Here is a 17,565-nt window from a genome sequence, read left to right as displayed (position 1 = left end):
ATGTAGACTGATTTCATAAGCTTCACGTGTGCCCTCAGCATACGTAGCTCCTGACTTGTGCTCCACACAGCATATCCTCCACATCCTATGTCATTATTTATGTACCTGTGGGCAGTGAGAAGTTCAGGAAAATGTTTGTCTTCCTGTTAAATCAAACCTACTACATCCAAGCTCCCATTAAGTAATTCTGTCAAACCATTCTCTGCTTATATCTGAATTTTCACTGTTCAGAGTTTTGTGATTTTGCTGACTATAGCAGTTAAAATGTGACTGAGACGGGCATAGTATCTAAACTTGTTGGCCATCATCTGCCACTGGACCTTTCCAGTACCCAGTTATCTATGGCACAGTGTGTAGATGCATTTCCCCTTTACATATTTTATATGAATCTGTTTCAATGTAAATTAAAGATTATTAGCAGTGGATATTTTACACACCTACAGAATGATTGCTTTCTTAATTTTTAGTGCCTGTTAAAATACTTCTTGAAACAATCTGAGGACAATAGCAGGGTTAAACTGTTTATGCAACTGAGGCTTTTCATAGTTCATATACAGACATCAACATCTACGACAGAATTTGCGCCAGGACCACTTGAGATTGTACGAACAAAAAATGAATGGATTTTTATATTTTTGAAATTGAAGTTTATTGTGACATTAGTGTGCTTTTATTTGACTCTGATACTTGCTTTGGTGGGTGAAAACAGATTTTTAACAGATGAAATTGCAAGTGGGGCCGTACTGAAACAAGTTCTAAATGGCTTTTATGAATACGTCAATTATGTAGAGGGAGACAGTTCTCTCATATTGATACACATGATGCATTTACATACTTGTTTCTTATAACCGCATATCCCAAGTGTTTTCACAAGTTTTTCGAAGACTCTACCCACTACTTAAAAGATTACCTCCCATCTGTATAAATGGATAATCCCATTTCACACTCTGCATATGCAAGTCGTAAACCTAGAATAGTGACAGTACTTTTTTCTATTCTCTTTTAGAAAACAGTCATTTACACTATCAAAATGCCTGAATTAAGTTAAAACACATCTGAAATAGATCTAGAATGACAGGGTGGTGGAAATGGAGAGAGACAGGAAAATTCACAACCCACAGGTACTGTGAGGCATTGGGGTAAATTGTAACGCACGTGACAAAGTGTCAAATAATGTCCATGACAGCTTGTACGTTGTAGAAACGAGCCATGTATCTGTGCCTTTTCTTTTTTACTTTCCTAACAGACCTTATTCACTTCACAATGCATACTCTGAAATATGAATTTCTGTGTAGTCACACAACCTGCATGCTACCAGCCATTACTTACAAAGCATGGGGGCGTCTGAAGTGAGGCTGACAGCGTAGGCACACGACTTCTTCATTTTGTTTTCTTATCCTGGGTGTTCACATTTGTGCGCATTTGTAACTCAATTTTCATTTTCTACCAGACTGCTACAGGCAAATGTTTTATGTAATTATTTGTGGTTTTCTGACATTATTTAGCCTTTACAATCAACTTTCTTTGTACCACCCAAGTGTAGCTCTTAGTCACATTTTAATCTCAGGAAAGACAATAATAGTATAATGAGCTATTTCAATTTTAGTTTTTTGGTCACTGCCAAAACATAGCCAGGGCCGGATTTTCCTATAGGCTAACTAGGCTTCAGCCTCGGGCCTCAAGATCAAGAGGGGCCAAACTTAAAAATGGGAGGTGAAAGGGCCTCATAAGTGGAATAGCCTAGGGCCTCTTTTCATCTAAATCCGGCCCTGAACATAGCCAACATGTTTTGTGAAATTATGAGCTTTGCCACTTCAAAGTGAGCATATATTTTGTGTTTGAACTTACCCCTAACTGCTAGTTGTTCAGGGTGATTTGAATAAAATTACTTTATAAACAAATTGATAAAGCACGTGTCAGGGACAAATGGCTACACCACACTATTGTAAAAACAAAGGCTGTCTTTCTATCAATATTGAACTATTAAGTCATTTTTTATTTGCTTTATTAAAACCAAAACATCACTGTCGGCAAGTAAAAACTAGGCTTTCCTTACCAATAAATAACACTAAATAACTGTAGTTATTTGCATGCATGCAAGAAAGACAGCTCAAACTTGTAAAAGAGAATCAAATTAAGATGAGCAGAAGTGTGATTAGCATTTAAGGAACAAGCAGCACAGGCAGCTCAACAAGGGAATGGCGTTACTGGTGTGCATTTAGTAGTCAAATGGTTCTACTGACATTTTATAGGGGCATTAATTACAAAATGTCATTCCAACTTAACTTTGTGAGAATTTGCATTTCAGAAAAACAAAAATACAGTAGCTCTAATGTCCATAAAACCCACCTTTCCCATCAGGCAGCATCTGTACGAGCTCATATGCAGATACATCTACAGAGCTTAGACTGTGCTTCTCCAAAGCTTTGCTGATAACTGATGGTGCTTTATCATTGCTGTTTACCTGAAGGTATTCCAGGAAAATAGGGAACAAACATAAAAATCAACATTAAAGCAAAAATGAACATTTTTAAATAAAATGGTTCAAATGTTTAAACATAAGCTAGGTTTGAGAACAAAATCCATCCATCCCACTATATCCTACTACAGGGTCATGGGGGTCTGCTGGAGCCAATCTCAGCCAACACAGGGCACAAGGCAGGAAAAAAACCCCGGGCAGTGAGAACAAACACTTCATGTTAGTGAGGAACAACAGCCATTTATTAAGACACAATAAGGCAAAAGCCAACCCTGGATAGTGCAAAAGTAAAAAACATAGGGCCTAAATTTAAGTGTATGTTATAAAATCTGCATACTGTTAATTTTTGAAAAGGAGTGAGAAATTCCTTTCTATGTACTACTGTATTAAAAGTACTTTTAGCCATTCTTAAGTAGTATACTACTATAAATTCCTTAATTTCTTTTTAAAATTAACATTCAACACTTCTTATTTACAAATTATACTTGAGGTTTTGTGGAGTATAAAAAAGCAGAGTATATGTAAAACAGAAATTATTTGCAATGCTTTTTACCCAGAAAAGACAAAAAAAAAGAAGCCAGCTAACCCAATAAAATGCAATGTAATAATGTGCCATCCTATTCAGATAAAAACTAGTTATTCCAAATGGTGATGAGGCAGGCAGTAGACAATAGCTGATAAACTATGGTGAAGGGAGAAGTCTGTATGACCAGTGAGGATTATAAAAAAATATTCTACTTAAAATATGAACACATCAGTACAATTACTATATTTAAAAATCATAATAATTAACTTTTACAAAGTTTATTTCAGTTGTAAATACTTCTGGAATATCAGAGCTGTGCACAAATAGAAAGTGCATTCAAATGGCATACAGCAATTAAAATTATGACAGGACCCTTGTCCAGTTAGTGAGTGAAAATGCTTCCAATTCATGCAATGCTCCGATTTTTCAGATTTAACAATATTTTTGTAAAAATCTAATGCACATTGTGAGCATACGAATGGATGAATAACTTGGATTATGCAATATAATTTATTATAGATATTGTAATATTGTTTGCTGTTTAGTGTTAGCCCCACTGAAGCCCATTGTATCCTTGTGATCTCCTTCTGCACAAGAGCACAACTACCACTACAAACACCACAGGGTAAGTAAGTAAGTAAGTAAGTAACAGTTGAAAAAATATATATCATTTCTATGTGGAGTATTCATTTAAAGGCTGAATAATTAGCAATTTCTTATTTACTGTATACTTATAGATTGGTAAGCACTTTAGATATACTGTAAAATATATATAATGAGTGGTATTGCTTTACTGCCTTGTGCTCAATGCTGCTGGGAGAGGCTCTGTAACACGCAAACCTAGAACGACGTACAATTTATTTCTTCAGATATATAGTGAGTGGATATTTAATATTTTGTATTTCTATAGTCGCATCATTCCTTTTCCAAATTTTAAAACACTATTACCCCCATAAAACAGTTTAAAGGTAATGCATGGTTTTGGTAGTTCTCATCTTGGAGTAATAAAATAACCTTTAATAAACTGTTTGCTTAGTTATGTTAGTCAATATTTAATTTACTCCATAAATAAGGCAATCAAAAGCATAACCACTGAAATGCAGCTACATTCATGTCAGATAGTACTGACTTTTTTTGAAAACACCAGATACACTTGTAAGGTCAGCTATAAAATACACAATTAAAATGCAACCTGGTTAAAAATGCATCTAAGTAGGAAATAACAGGCAGTGCTCATGACACGTGGTGTCTACATTGTTACGCTCCTCCTTCTATAATATATGACGGGTGAGCCATTTGAATTGGTTTAACATGAAAAGAGCCCCAGTGAGCGGTTACTGCACACGATTACCTTTACGACAAAGGCTGAACTCAATGGTGACACCTGTTAGTGTGCATTTTAGTTTGGCCTGTCAATACGCAAGTTTGCAAAAATGCTAAAAACATTGAGACCATCTCATGTGACTTGTGTATACTCCAGTAGCATACTAAGCTGTTAGATATGAACAGTGCAATTAGCTTACCAATATACTTCTGTACATGTTGCCATCCTCCAAATTCATACCCACTCGGATGATCCTGATATCAGATTCTGCCTTTTGACCAGCAACTGGAGCAGAAGAGCCACAGGATGCAGACCGTCGGTGAGATTTCACAAAAGGTGGAGGAGACAAAGTGGATGGTGGGGATGGCAAAGAGGGTACAGAGGTGGGTGTGGAGACTACAGTGTCTAAGCTCGACACAGATGGTGACTTTGTGTGCTGAGAAAAATATTACAGGCAAATGAAGTATTAGATTCAAAAAGACAAATATTACAGAACAAATTTTTATAAACAAAGAAATATCACTAAATATACTACATATCAATAAACTGGCGAACTGCCTTAAATGTTACTTTTCAAGTAGTTGTTATTACTCATTGATTTAGCAGTTTTACAGTATACTGTTCCACGTATAATCAAAGCTGCATTTAATTCTATTTACATGCAAGCTTACTTTGTAAAGTACTTATTGATTTACAAATAGTGCAGCCACTCAAACCATAATCGCAAGCTGCTGGGATCACATTAATGTCGACCGCAGTCTTTGTAAGTATCAGGTATAAGGCAGAACTTTATTGAACAGTAATGTCAAAGGGGAGTTGGGTCTAACTAGTTTAACCGGGACTGGTGTCCTTAAGACATACCAGTGCACAATGGGGAACATGGACTGTAAATCATCACATGAAGAATTCATTTGAACTTTTAGAATTTATTTATGAATGTAAATTCTGTATTGTTAGAAATCCGTTCAGGTTTTTAAAAAAAAATGCTGAATGAATAGTTTATAACCCTGTTATTGTATCAATATTAAACACTGCTTGTTTGTTATAAAAAACGCTGGTACAGTACTAGGCGTGTGCGATATACATCGTTTACGATTATATCTTAATTGCTGTTTTAACGATGTGCGGAATTAAATTATCGAGTATGTAACTCGCTTTGCAGAAAAAACAGTTCATTCACAAATGCAACAGTATAGTATAGCTTGCGCAAAGCGAGTTGCGTAGGCGTGAACGTCCGTCCAGCAATCCGCAAGTTAGCGTCGCTCCCTGCCTCAAAATGAGTGAACAAACAGCACCAGATGACAGAACAGCCATGCCATCTACGTCGTCAGAGTTAATTGCCAGACATCGTTCATTCTCACTCGCATGGCAGTGGTTTGGTTTTGAAAAGACTGATGTTGCTCAAAAGACGGCAATCTGCAAGCTATGTGGTAAATTTGTTGCCGTTAAAGACAGCTCGACATCTAACATGTTTCACCATTTGCGAACTAACCACCGCACAGAATACGAAGAATATGAAAAGCTTAAGGAGCCAACTGTCCAGCACAAGTCTAAAGTAACCAAGGTACAAACACAAAAACACACTGCAAACTTTAGCGGACTCATTCTGCAAAAAAGTGCCTTACGACAAGAAAAGCAACAGATGGCGTGACATAACAAACACCGTCACCAATTACATCACAAAAGATATGGTGCCAATTTAAGTGGTTGAGATAGATGGTTTTAAACAGCTATTGAATACTTTAGACCCAAGGAACACACTGCCTGGGCAAAAATATTTAAGTCAAACAGCTGTGCCTAAGTTGTATGATTTGTGTCGCCAAACTCTGACGCATAAACTGCAAAAGGTTTCACATTTTGCCACAACAACGGATTTATGGTCAAGCCGAACATCCAAGCCATACCTTTCTATGACAGTGCATTTCATTGACGAAAACTGGCAACTGCAAAGCTTTTGTTTGCAAACATCCTACTTCCCACAAGATCACACATCATTGCGCAAGGTCTGAAAGATGCGCTGGCATCATGGTCACTGCGAGAAGACCGCATGGTTTGCATGACAAAAGACAGCTGGGCTAGCATTGTCAATGCACTACGGATTAATAACTGGAAGAGGCTACCTTGTTTTGGGCATAGGCTTCATATTGCGATTGGTGCGGAATTTGGGGTTCCTCTATAAAATGCAGTTTAGGTTAAATTGATCTTATTTATTATGACGTTTAAAAATACAAAAAGACCTGATAAGTAAAGTTATAGAGGACAAAAATATAATTCAATATAATTTGAAATAATACATTACATTATCTTGGAATTATCGTTATCGTCAAAGTCCCTGAAAATATCGAGATTTTTTTTTTTCCCCCCAATATCACACACCCCTATACAGTACATACCCTACAAGGAAACAGACTTTTTTTGTATTTTGACTGTTTATACATTTATCCATCAATCCCTCAAATCTGCTGTTCCTTTTTTAGGGGTGTGTGGATCACAGAACTGCAATCACCGCACTAAATACTAAGCCAAGAATAAGCCCTTAATGAGATGACGGTAGATGCTGTAGTAAAGATTAGCCGGAGAAAATAAACAAGAGTACAAAAGGAGCATTCAGACTTTATCCAGAGAATATCAAACCAGAAATCAAGGGGCAGCGATACTCATCATGGTGTAAGCTTTCTGCCTAATAGCCTATGTTGGGAAATTGTAATTGCTGCCATATCACTAGAAATGTGCAATAAACTAACAGACGTGAAGCCTTCTTTCATCTTTAGCGGCTCACAGATTTCTTCAAAAGAGCCATTCCAATGAATAAAACAAAAAGCAATCAAAACACTGAGACTGACTCTTTGAAATATGAAAAAAAAATTTTATATAAAAAATTTTTAATATTAAACTGTGGCCTTTGAATTAAACTGTTTCATCCCCTTTTCTAAAAAATGATTAGGCGAACCTTTACATCATACTTGTTCTTCTGTATTTTAAGTGATTTTGAACGTTTCTGGATCACTAAAATCAGTAAATGGTTCCTAATGGTAACACATACATGCTGCAGCTTTGAAAAGCATAATCTTGCAAAAATGAATGTGTTATGAGAGTTTTGCCACCAGAAACTAAGAACAGATGGCTTCTCTGCCTGAGCCACTTCTTGGCCTTACTCTACCTTAGTCAGTCTGGACAGCAGGGGGTTACTTGGCTTTAGTTGTCCATCTGAAGTTGATGGGGACTCGAGAGACCCTTCATTTGAAGTCCTTGGTGTCCCCAATCCAGGCCTATCCCAGGTCACAAATCCCATTGGCATAGCTGTGCCTGCAATAGATGTCAGGAGGCTAAAATAACAAAACAGAAAAAATAAAATTGTACATTTTTTTTTATATAAACACACAGTAAACATTCTGCTCTATACAAATACTATACATATACACTATATATAAATATTTACACATACTAGTAACAGTATATATTATTGTAATACAGACGGTTTTAACTACAATTCATGAATGTGTGATACAGTAGGCGTGTCATCATTTTTCCTAATATTATGGACATTTTTTTTGTAGCATTGCTGACATCACAAACCTTGAGATTTGACAGAATCTACCAACAAACGTTCACTTAACAAGTCCTTCAGACATGGCCATTTAGTTTGATCCTTGGGGTTTCTACATTTTCAGTATTTTTCCCCATTTTCTGTGAAACCAGGCAATGGGGATGATGAAGCTACAGCAAACATGGTGTGGTTGTATGAGGCATAAACGGTCAACTGAAATGCTGGTCTACAGCTGCAATGGTGGCTAACACACTATAAACGCAACCATATCATACATACGTACATAAAGACTGAGAAATGATATTCCTTATATTAATTACTGTTAATTCTATTATATCAGTGGTAAAATAATTTATTCATGCAAGCTTGACTCAGCATAAGTAAATTATCAACAACACTAGAGAGCTGACAGCTAAGTGTCTTCCAGCTTGTCTCTCTTTACCAATGCTCCATTACAAATAGAAAATCAGACTTCACTTACTCAGTGCAATGTGTGATTACAACAGTTGGTTTCATGGCTTTTGTTGGGGTTGCTATTTCAACGTGTGATTCAATTTCGCATGATAGCTTGTAACTAAAAAGATAAAACACAGCACACTGTGATGATCTGACTCCAGTAAGAGAATTCTGTACAGTATATTCTTACCTCAACAAGAAAACAGCTTTATGATAATTCACATTTACTTTATTGATGTTTTAACATTATTTTACATTAAGCTTATACATGATAAGGATGCCCTGCTACACATTTCACAACAGTGTACTCCGTAAATTAAAAAAACATACAACAATAAAGACATTTATTTTATACACGGTTATGCAAAATAGTGAGCCTGTAAATATTAAAAAATGGGAATGTTTGCAGGCTACAGTACTTATAAACACGGCCTGTTTGATTGCAACCTTTAAACAAAAACAAAGGAGATGACTTCATTGGTTTTATTGCATAGTGAATCACACATTTTACAACCAATACCATCATATAAACACAAAAACAGCATTTTCTGCAAATACTCATATTTTATAAACATGCTACAAACACAGAACTAAAAGTTTTGCATCATTCCAAAAATGATTTCACTTCTAATTTGCCAATTCACAATGCTAAAGTGGCACGCTTTCCTTCTACATATATGAAAATAAGAATGTCAGAGTTGTTTGCTTTCAGCCAAACCCAACATCTTTGCCAGCAGGCGGCATAAACTGTTAAACCGCCAAAAGCACTTTGCAGAAGCACAGACACCTTGTGCAGTGTTTTTCCTAAATGAGGGAAAACTGAAGCAAAACATGGCGCCTGTAAAACAAAATCCTCCTCTGTATCATAGATAACCGTTCTTAAATTTACTTAGTCAAACATAGCGGAGCAGTAGAGGCAAGGTTACTTTTCATTTCAAAACTTTGTTTTCATCTTACCAAAGTCAATTAATATTGTAAAATAATTAATACCATACATTTACAGACACTTTCAACTTTTCCATCACTTTTTCTGTATAACTTATTATTATATCATGGTTAAAAGCAATGGCAATTATACATGATTTATTTCAGTCACAAATTTGATGTCTTTAATAGATGGCAGGCAGTGTTAAAGGCTGAATTCTGGACTGAGGTGCATGCTGCATTTAAGTTTTATTTTTTTACCATTTCTGGGAAGCCATACAATAGGTAGGGTAAGGCTGTAGTAAACATGGCGTGGCTATCCCCTCCCCAGGTTTTGTGTGCATCTCAGTTCTTCCCTCAATTCCTCTGCACACAGGGTAGGTTTTCCCTCAATTTCAAAACATACTGCTAGCAGGCAGTCATTCATATTCTGCTACAGTAGTCTATGGAAGCTACAGTCCCTCATGCTGCAATTGTGAAGATCATATGGAAAAAATGGTAGACATCTTAAAAGCAAGAAATCCTATATATTTCTCAAATTTATCCAAGTATAGCACTAAGTTTAAAATTTCTTCCTTTAGTGTTTTGTTTCTACCGATATTAAATCTAGTGGTTTGGGATTTCTTAAATGTTAAAATACACTGCTGGAATGGGGCAAATCATGCGGTCAATATTTCCTCTTAACAAAACAGATGTAGAATTTGGGTTGCATCCATGCAAGTGAAAAGGTAAAGGAAATTAGGCATCAAGTCCAAGCCTTTCAACTGGTGCTACATTGTACACTGGGTATCTTCAGGGTGTTTAGCCAGACTTCTGTGAGAATGCTATACTTGATTCCAACTGGCACCTGCACAAGTATTGTAACATAAAACTGCCATTAGTGTTGACTGTGCAGTTAAAACCAGAAGATTTCAGGAGTGGTTAGGGCAAATGAAAGATCTTCTGGTTATATCTCCAGATTTCACCACCTGTCATACACAGGATCAACTCCTGTTGAAGTTTGTTGGAAACATTTTAGCTTTCCCTTCCTCTAGCACTGTCCTGGCACACCACCACCAGGCAGGTGTCATAGTACCACTGCTAGGGATGCCAGGCCTTTAAAAAATGCATAGCCACAAGCACACCTCAAAATTAACAGTGGCACAAAAATCTAGCCCAACAGCAGTCACTGACAAAGTGACACTGCAGAGGGGTGGTGTTGAGAATTTCCCCTTAGAAATTTGAGAGTGATAGAATGAGTATATATCATCGCACCGCTCTGGGTGTCACCCTCGGAGATGGATATATGGATATATGAATAAAAGTAAAAGAAGCAGGGAGATAACAATAATAATAAGGTGGAGAAGGGGGTTTGAAAAAAAGTCCAAAATACTAGAGCTTTCAAAAAAGCAGCCCAAAGAAAACGCAACTTTCAATAACCCAATTGGGCAGGAAAACCACAGACCTGGCAACACTGACCACTGCAAAAACTTTTAACTGGCATCTTCTTAAATTTACACTACCTCTCAAACTGCTGAACGGAACAGCAGTCACTATAAAGTTTTTCTGAAACTTGTGGAAAACCAGCAGGCAATGCAGATTATTTTCTATTAGGTCCATGTATTCTGCAATGCTACAAGCAGACACAGTTGGGGCTTCTTAGAGCCAGGAGTGGGAAATGCTGGTTCCTTTTGGTACTGCTAGACACATTCAGGTCTAAAACTAACAAACACGCAGACTGATGGTTATAGCAGTGGCAATGACATTAATCTTTAACTGGTTTTCTACTAATACCTGGAATTTTTTGTGTGATTCACTCAAAGGCACATTGTTAATCTAATAATATAAACGACAGTGGAGTAACATTTTTTCATAATTTTTACTAATAAGTAGCATGCTCCTTGTTCATGCTAGCACATTCCCAGTAGCACAGATTACAACCCAAGTGCTAACAGCAGATGGGACACTTATCTAGCAAATGTTTACACCTATTTAGTAATTACCCACAACATTAAGTATGTAGTAGACTAGTATATAGCGGACCTAATAGCAAAGTATTATGATCATTTAGCTGACAAGTTTTGAAAGATGGATTTCTTCCACATTTCAAATGTGTCAGGCACCAGGGCCATTTTCCAGAATTCAAGATGTACTTTAACACTAGAATCCCTGAAGCTTATAAAATATTTGTAATGCCGGGCCACCTTAAATTCCCTCGCAACACATCTTTGTTTTGCAAATGTGTCAATCAGCACAGGCAGCAAGCAGCCTGCTATCACATCCCCCACCGAGGCTGCTGAAGTGAGACGCAAAATTCTCAGAGTCGTGTATCTGGAAATAAAGGTATCTAGATTCGTATAGGGTAAATAATAAATCTTTATTTGGAATACGTGCATGTCATGTGTGTTCCATGTCTACAATGATCTATGTAAATGTAAGATGACAGGAAATGTGAGGCAAGTAATGTTGAATACGTAACTAAAAAAATTGTTTCATGTTTTAGTAATAATTGACAAAATGTTGAGGTGAAGTGTATAGTGTGTGTAGTCTGAAGTCCAAATATCAAATAAACACGTTCACAAAAGGCACAACAAAAGAAGTGATTTTTTATTCAAAAACATATTGTTCAATGTACATGTTACTGGCAATATGTAAAAAGTGAAGCCCAACTCTCAATTGATACAAAAAAAAAAGTCCTATCAGCTTGGCTGGTGCAGAGGTAAGGACTGCTGCCTCATAATCAAGAGGTTGCGGGTTTCATCCCAGGTCTTCCTCAAATTTACTATTTTCAGTAGCGAGCTGCTGTTATTATTACATTACATTATATAATAAAAACATACATTTAATTTGAATCTGTAACAGCTGGTGTAAAATTTATGGTACATGTAAAAGTGAAAAAAAACCACTAACTTTTACAAGTCTTATAAATTTACACCGGTTTTTACAGACACAAATCAAATGTATGTTTTTATTGTCTCTCTATTATAAAAAAAAAATCCTGTGGAATGAATGACTAGGAGACGATACGTGATCTTCACGTTAAGATCACGAAAGACAAATAAAAGAACCGTGAGATGAAAGCAATGGGCAAAAAAAAAAAAAAAAAATCAATAGTATAAAGGGAAGCAGCACACACAGATACAGGTGTCTCAGTGCAAATAAAGCATATAAAAGGACAATACGTTAGAAATGAAACGTCAATGAATAAAAGATCGTATTAGCGCAAAAAAAAGGAAATTAATCATCAGGACCAGGTATAATTGAAAAAATATCAGGACAAAGCGAGGTCAGAAATAAAAGGAAAAGAGCCAAAAACAAAATCTTTTCGCATTCGCATCATTCAATGCACAAAACGTAGATTTACACAATAATGGAACATACAGTTTGAGAATCTGTGGACCTGCAGCAGTTAAAGCAACAACAAGTTTAATTTCAAAGAAAACACAATTCGGGCAGGTGTATATTTATGATCATGGAGAAGCGATCCTAATGCGAGCAGCAGCGACACAAAGTAGCAAAAAGGAGAGCAGCTGTATGGGCTTTAAAAAGATCGAAGGGTAGCACGACAGCAGCTTACCCAACCCGGCCGTTATACATCCTGAAAGATAGAATTTAACCACCCCCGATGCCGGAAATACAGGACAAGTATTGCTTTTACAACGTCACGCGAGACCAGGCAATGAGCCATCATTTGAAACAAGTCCACAGGCATCTAACCTAGCAGTTACTGGAATGCATTTGCCAGACAAGCATCATGTGCTCCCAGCTCTTAAAACACAGCACGAGCAGCATTATACATCTGGCAAGAAAGAGATGTAACCAAGCACGGGGCCAGAAATAAAGGACAAGTATTGTTTTTACAAAAGTTTTTAAAGTAAAAGTGAAAATAATGCATATGTAACAATTCCCAAGAAAATAACAATCTCTTTAAATTGTATATTGCCTGCCTAAGGTAAAGTCATCCCTGATGGAGGATCTCAGGAATCGTGGGAAAGAGGTGTCCTTTCATTGGATTAGTGATATTTCAGCTGTGGAATGGCCAAATGGTGGAGGCAGCTTGATGAATGAGGTCTCCAGGACTCTATAAAAACAAATCCAAATCATATTATGTGATATCATCTAATGTGAAATTCTACTCCGTACTTCTAGAATTTTTATTTTTATACTGTATTGAGGATTTGTTCTGTTCTGTGTATTGTATTGTATTGACCCCCTTCTTTTTGACACCCACTGCATGCCCAACCTACCTGGAAAGGGTCTCTCTTTGAACTGCCTTTCTCAAGGTTTCTTCATTTTTTTCCCTACAAGGGTTTTTTTTTGGGAGTTTTTTCTGGTCTTCTTAGATGGTCAAGGCTGTGCAGGCCTTTAGAAGGCAGGGCCTGTTAAAGCCCATTGCTGCACTTCTTGTGTGATTTTGGGCTATACAAAAAATAAATTATATTGTATTGTATATCCGGTAAAACAAACACAGGGGTGGGTGAGCGAAGTGAGCAGGGGGCGGAGCCCCCTAGTATAATATTAACAATGAGAGCAGCTCACTACTCAAAACAGTAAATGTGCGGGGGAGCTGGTTTCGAACTCACGACCTCTGGATTGTAAGTCGGCAGTTGTAACCACAGCACCACAGAAGCGGTCATATTGTACTTGCACCTTTTGTGAAAGTGTTTATTTGATATTTGGCCATCAGCCTTCACACATTATACAGTTCATGTCTGCATTTTATTTATTACTAAAACATGAAAAACGTTTCTGTTTTAACAATGTGTTTACATAGATTGTTCTAGACACAAAACACACATCAAATTATTTCCCCTTACAATTCTGGGTACCTCACTCCCAGATAATCAATCAAGGCAGGAACTGGGAGAACTTCTTGCCCGTTCTGAGGCGATGGGAGGGATGGTATAGCAGGCTGCTTGTGCTTATTGACACATTTAGAAGACAAAAGACGCTGACAGAGAGGTGCAAAAGGATATAAGGTGGGACGGAATTACAAGTTTTTTTGTTGGCTTTGGTAATTCTAATATTCGTTAACGAATGGAAGGTATTTTAGTAGAAATAACAAGGATAATTAAACAAAATCTTGCCGATACTGTATCAAACTAAAAGAAAAAGACTACAGATGATTTTGGATGCTGTATGTGGAAATAATGAAAATTATTTCATTTCAATTTCATTTGGACAAGCTTGCCAGATTATCAGACAAAAAAAGGCATCTCATGTCTTTTTTTTAAATTTTTTTAACAAACAAAATTATAGACGTTGAAAGTATTTTTTAAGATTGACATAAAACTTCTGCGGCGGGCTGGCGCCCTGCCCGGGGTCTGTTCCTGCCTTACGCCCTTGTGCTGGCTGTGATTAGCTCCAGCAGACCCCCCCAAACCAAATGACCTTGTGTTAAGATATAGCGGATTGGAAAATGACTGACTGACTGACTGACTGACTTACTGACATAAATCTTAAAAAATTAAATATAAAGTAAGACAGCATGCCCTCATTCCAATAAAAGGGTTGTGACTTTTGTTTGTTTTTCTCAAATAGGACTGCAAAAACAAATTGATAATGGAGTTCTCCCTTATCATTGTGTTTGCCCAAGAGATACCAAGGGAGGCAAAATCATTAAAACATTTACCATCACATAGCATCCCAAGGCAGCACTTTAAAATGACCAACCTTTCAGCCTCACTCAGTTGAGGTATCTTGTCAAACCATTTCAAAATGTTTTCATTGCGTTCAAAGACAAGGTTTTTACACGAGGACTGCAGCAGTCTGATCTGGGAAATGATTTCAAACTCCTGCCAGAAACACAAAAAGAAGAACATCCAGTCTTCTTCAGGACACAAACTTGAGCAGTACATAATAAAATACCTAAAATCATATTAAAAAGATTATAACTACAGGATAAAATAAAAAAGTCATTGTTCAAAAGAATCAGAAACCCCTTGCACATATGCCAGCGATTGCTGGTAATTTACAAAACTATCCTAAAAGCAATGTGTATCAGGTATCCTGGTAAACTCAACTCAACAACACTTGGGAATTTCCCACTAAGCTTATGCATTTAAAAAGCAAGAAAACTCATGTTAAACATGGATAATGTAGATCCCAAATTGTAAGACTTGCCTATGCTGATGGCAAGTAAACCAATGAAATGAGAATGATGACAAAAGTAAACCAATAAAATGAGGGTGAGGACATTGAGAAGTCTATAACATTTTTCTTGTTTTCTATAGGCAAGCTACTTGAAAGCTGTCAAACTGAACTATTCTCCATTCAGAGCAAGGAGAAACTTCTTGAGTGTAGTGTACAACATAAGCAGCCTAGTGTCATCTGCTTCATACACACCACGAGCAGTAGTGAAGTGAAGCAGCAGCGAATTAAGGGTTATGCAGCATTAACTTGGTTGAAATGGAGCTTCTTAAAACTTAAAGTACTTATTTTTCTCCTTTTCTTTCCCATGAATAGCTTCACCTATGCTGTCAATGTATGCTTTCAGATAACACTACGCAATAAATACATAAACAATAACAAACCTTGACCATTGCTACTCACCAAAAGACATTTTTGCATCTCAAAGAAAGGGTGAATTTGATGTGTTTGAAGATCTTATTCAGACTTACCTGAAACTGGATATGTGTGAACACTGTCAACCCAACAAACCAGCATAACGTGTAAATGAGACAATCCCAATAAATTTAAGGGTTGATTAAACCTGGACTTTAACAGTTTCTATTTGTGAGAAAGTGGATTAATGAAAGAACTACATAAACAAAAAAGAAAGAAACTAACCTTCCTCCTTTTGTCAAAATTAATATATCCATTCTGAAAAGAAAAAAAAAAGAATTTTACACATCTACCCATTGTATTATATTACAATCAAATAACTGGTGCCTGTCACTGCCTAGCTACGGCCTCTAATGCTCAGAATACTTGGTGGATGAACACTGTATTCTGCAAACAAGCTTCCTTGGTAGCAGGTGCCAACAGAGGCACAAGTAGGACTAAATGGCAATGAGGCTCAGAATGATGAGAAATGCTTCTGTTAAAATGCATAAGGAAGTGAAGTTCGTTTAAACAACAAAAAACCCTTTGAAGCAGGAAATGATGAATTGAGATAAGCATACAGTGGGATTACACAGAAGAAAAAATCTACAGTCAGGCAGTGCAACTGATGCAAGGCTCATTGCAAAGTGGTAAGTAGAAATGTTTTGCAAACCTCTAGGTGATCTTTAACTGCCGTGTCCAGCATGACCAGGTCTGTCAGAAAGGTTCCAAGATAAGGCACTGTCCCGTGAACTGCATGCTGTTTAAAATAAAAACACACACACAAGCCATTAACTTGAGTCTCTGCAGTCATATAAAACAGGAAATGTAGATACTGTAGGTGGAGCAATATGACCCACATGCATAATTTGTTAAAACTCACCCCAGGTCGCTTCTTTCCCAGTTTTTTGGGATCTAGATTTGCAACCTTTGATTTCCCCTCCTAAAAGGAATATGTTTGAATGCTAAGCTTTAGCTCTTTAAGGGAAAAAGTGGACCATTTTAACTTCTCTGAAGTAGGTCAAGGCCAGGGTCTCTCACCTTGCCTCCCTCAGAAGTCTCGGCAAAAGATTTTCCCCATGTGGTAAATGGCTGAAAAAAAGAACAGACGAAAGGTAAAGATTTATTACCTCCTTCAGCAGTTCGCGGCTCTGGGAATAGTTGTCCTTGTCTGAAAAGATGTCAGCCAATTCCTCATAGCTTCTTACTGCTTCTCTAAAAAAACAAACGTACAAAAGAAAGTAAGTTCAATGCTCCAATAAAAAAGAGAGCAAGTAAATAAATCTTTAAATATATTGGATGCATTATTCATTTACAGTCATGCAGGACTTGTTTTGTGTGTCTCTGCTCGTAAACTAGTGCTTCAAACAAGCACTCCCCAGTTTACCAAAACAAAATATATAACGGTAATCATGTCAAAATCTCATTTCAAAAAAATCAGTTTTAAGACATTTCTGTTTAAAACTAGTTGAGTGATTATGAGTTAAGTGTAAACACTGAGGATTTTCATGGCTTCTTGTGCTGATACATCCAACCCCTTTTCTCACACCAAGTAGACAAAATCCTTACTTGAGTCACATTTGGATCTTTCTAAAAGTTTCAGCAAAACACTTCAGGCAGTATTGTGATACCCTGTTTGTTTGTGTGATCAATATAATGGACAACGGAACTATTATGGGCTTCTCCTTATGACAGCTCTTACAGTACTGCACAAACTACAGTATCCCCAGCTAAAAGTAATGCTTGCAAAAGCCCAATAAAGTTTTCATTCACGCAAGATCTGCTGA

At 36.9% G+C, this 17,565-nt stretch overlaps 1 protein-coding gene across 8 annotated transcripts in view; it reads right to left on the bottom strand.

Moving 5' to 3' along the window:
* The window catches only part of rgl2 (ral guanine nucleotide dissociation stimulator-like 2), an 84,187-nt gene that overhangs the window by 5,362 nt on the left and 61,260 nt on the right, over positions 1-17,565 (bottom strand). For all 8 annotated transcript variants that reach the window (XM_039768931.1, XM_039768933.1, XM_039768929.1 and 5 more), the window contains 8 exons: positions 16,909-16,993; positions 16,452-16,538; positions 16,025-16,057; positions 14,909-15,030; positions 8,358-8,450; positions 7,490-7,655; positions 4,529-4,765; positions 2,350-2,464 (listed from right to left, as the gene is read on the bottom strand). In XM_039768931.1, coding sequence (XP_039624865.1) covers positions 2,350-2,464; positions 4,529-4,765; positions 7,490-7,655; positions 8,358-8,450; positions 14,909-15,030; positions 16,025-16,057; positions 16,452-16,538; positions 16,909-16,993 — 938 coding nt within the window. The remainder of the gene's footprint in view (positions 1-2,349; positions 2,465-4,528; positions 4,766-7,489; positions 7,656-8,357; positions 8,451-14,908; positions 15,031-16,024; positions 16,058-16,451; positions 16,539-16,908; positions 16,994-17,565) is intronic.

This window comes from Polypterus senegalus, chromosome 11 (assembly GCF_016835505.1).
Source record: "Polypterus senegalus isolate Bchr_013 chromosome 11, ASM1683550v1, whole genome shotgun sequence".
Taxonomy (NCBI): domain Eukaryota; kingdom Metazoa; phylum Chordata; class Cladistia; order Polypteriformes; family Polypteridae; genus Polypterus; species Polypterus senegalus.
This window is presented reverse-complemented; position numbering and strand designations above follow the sequence as displayed.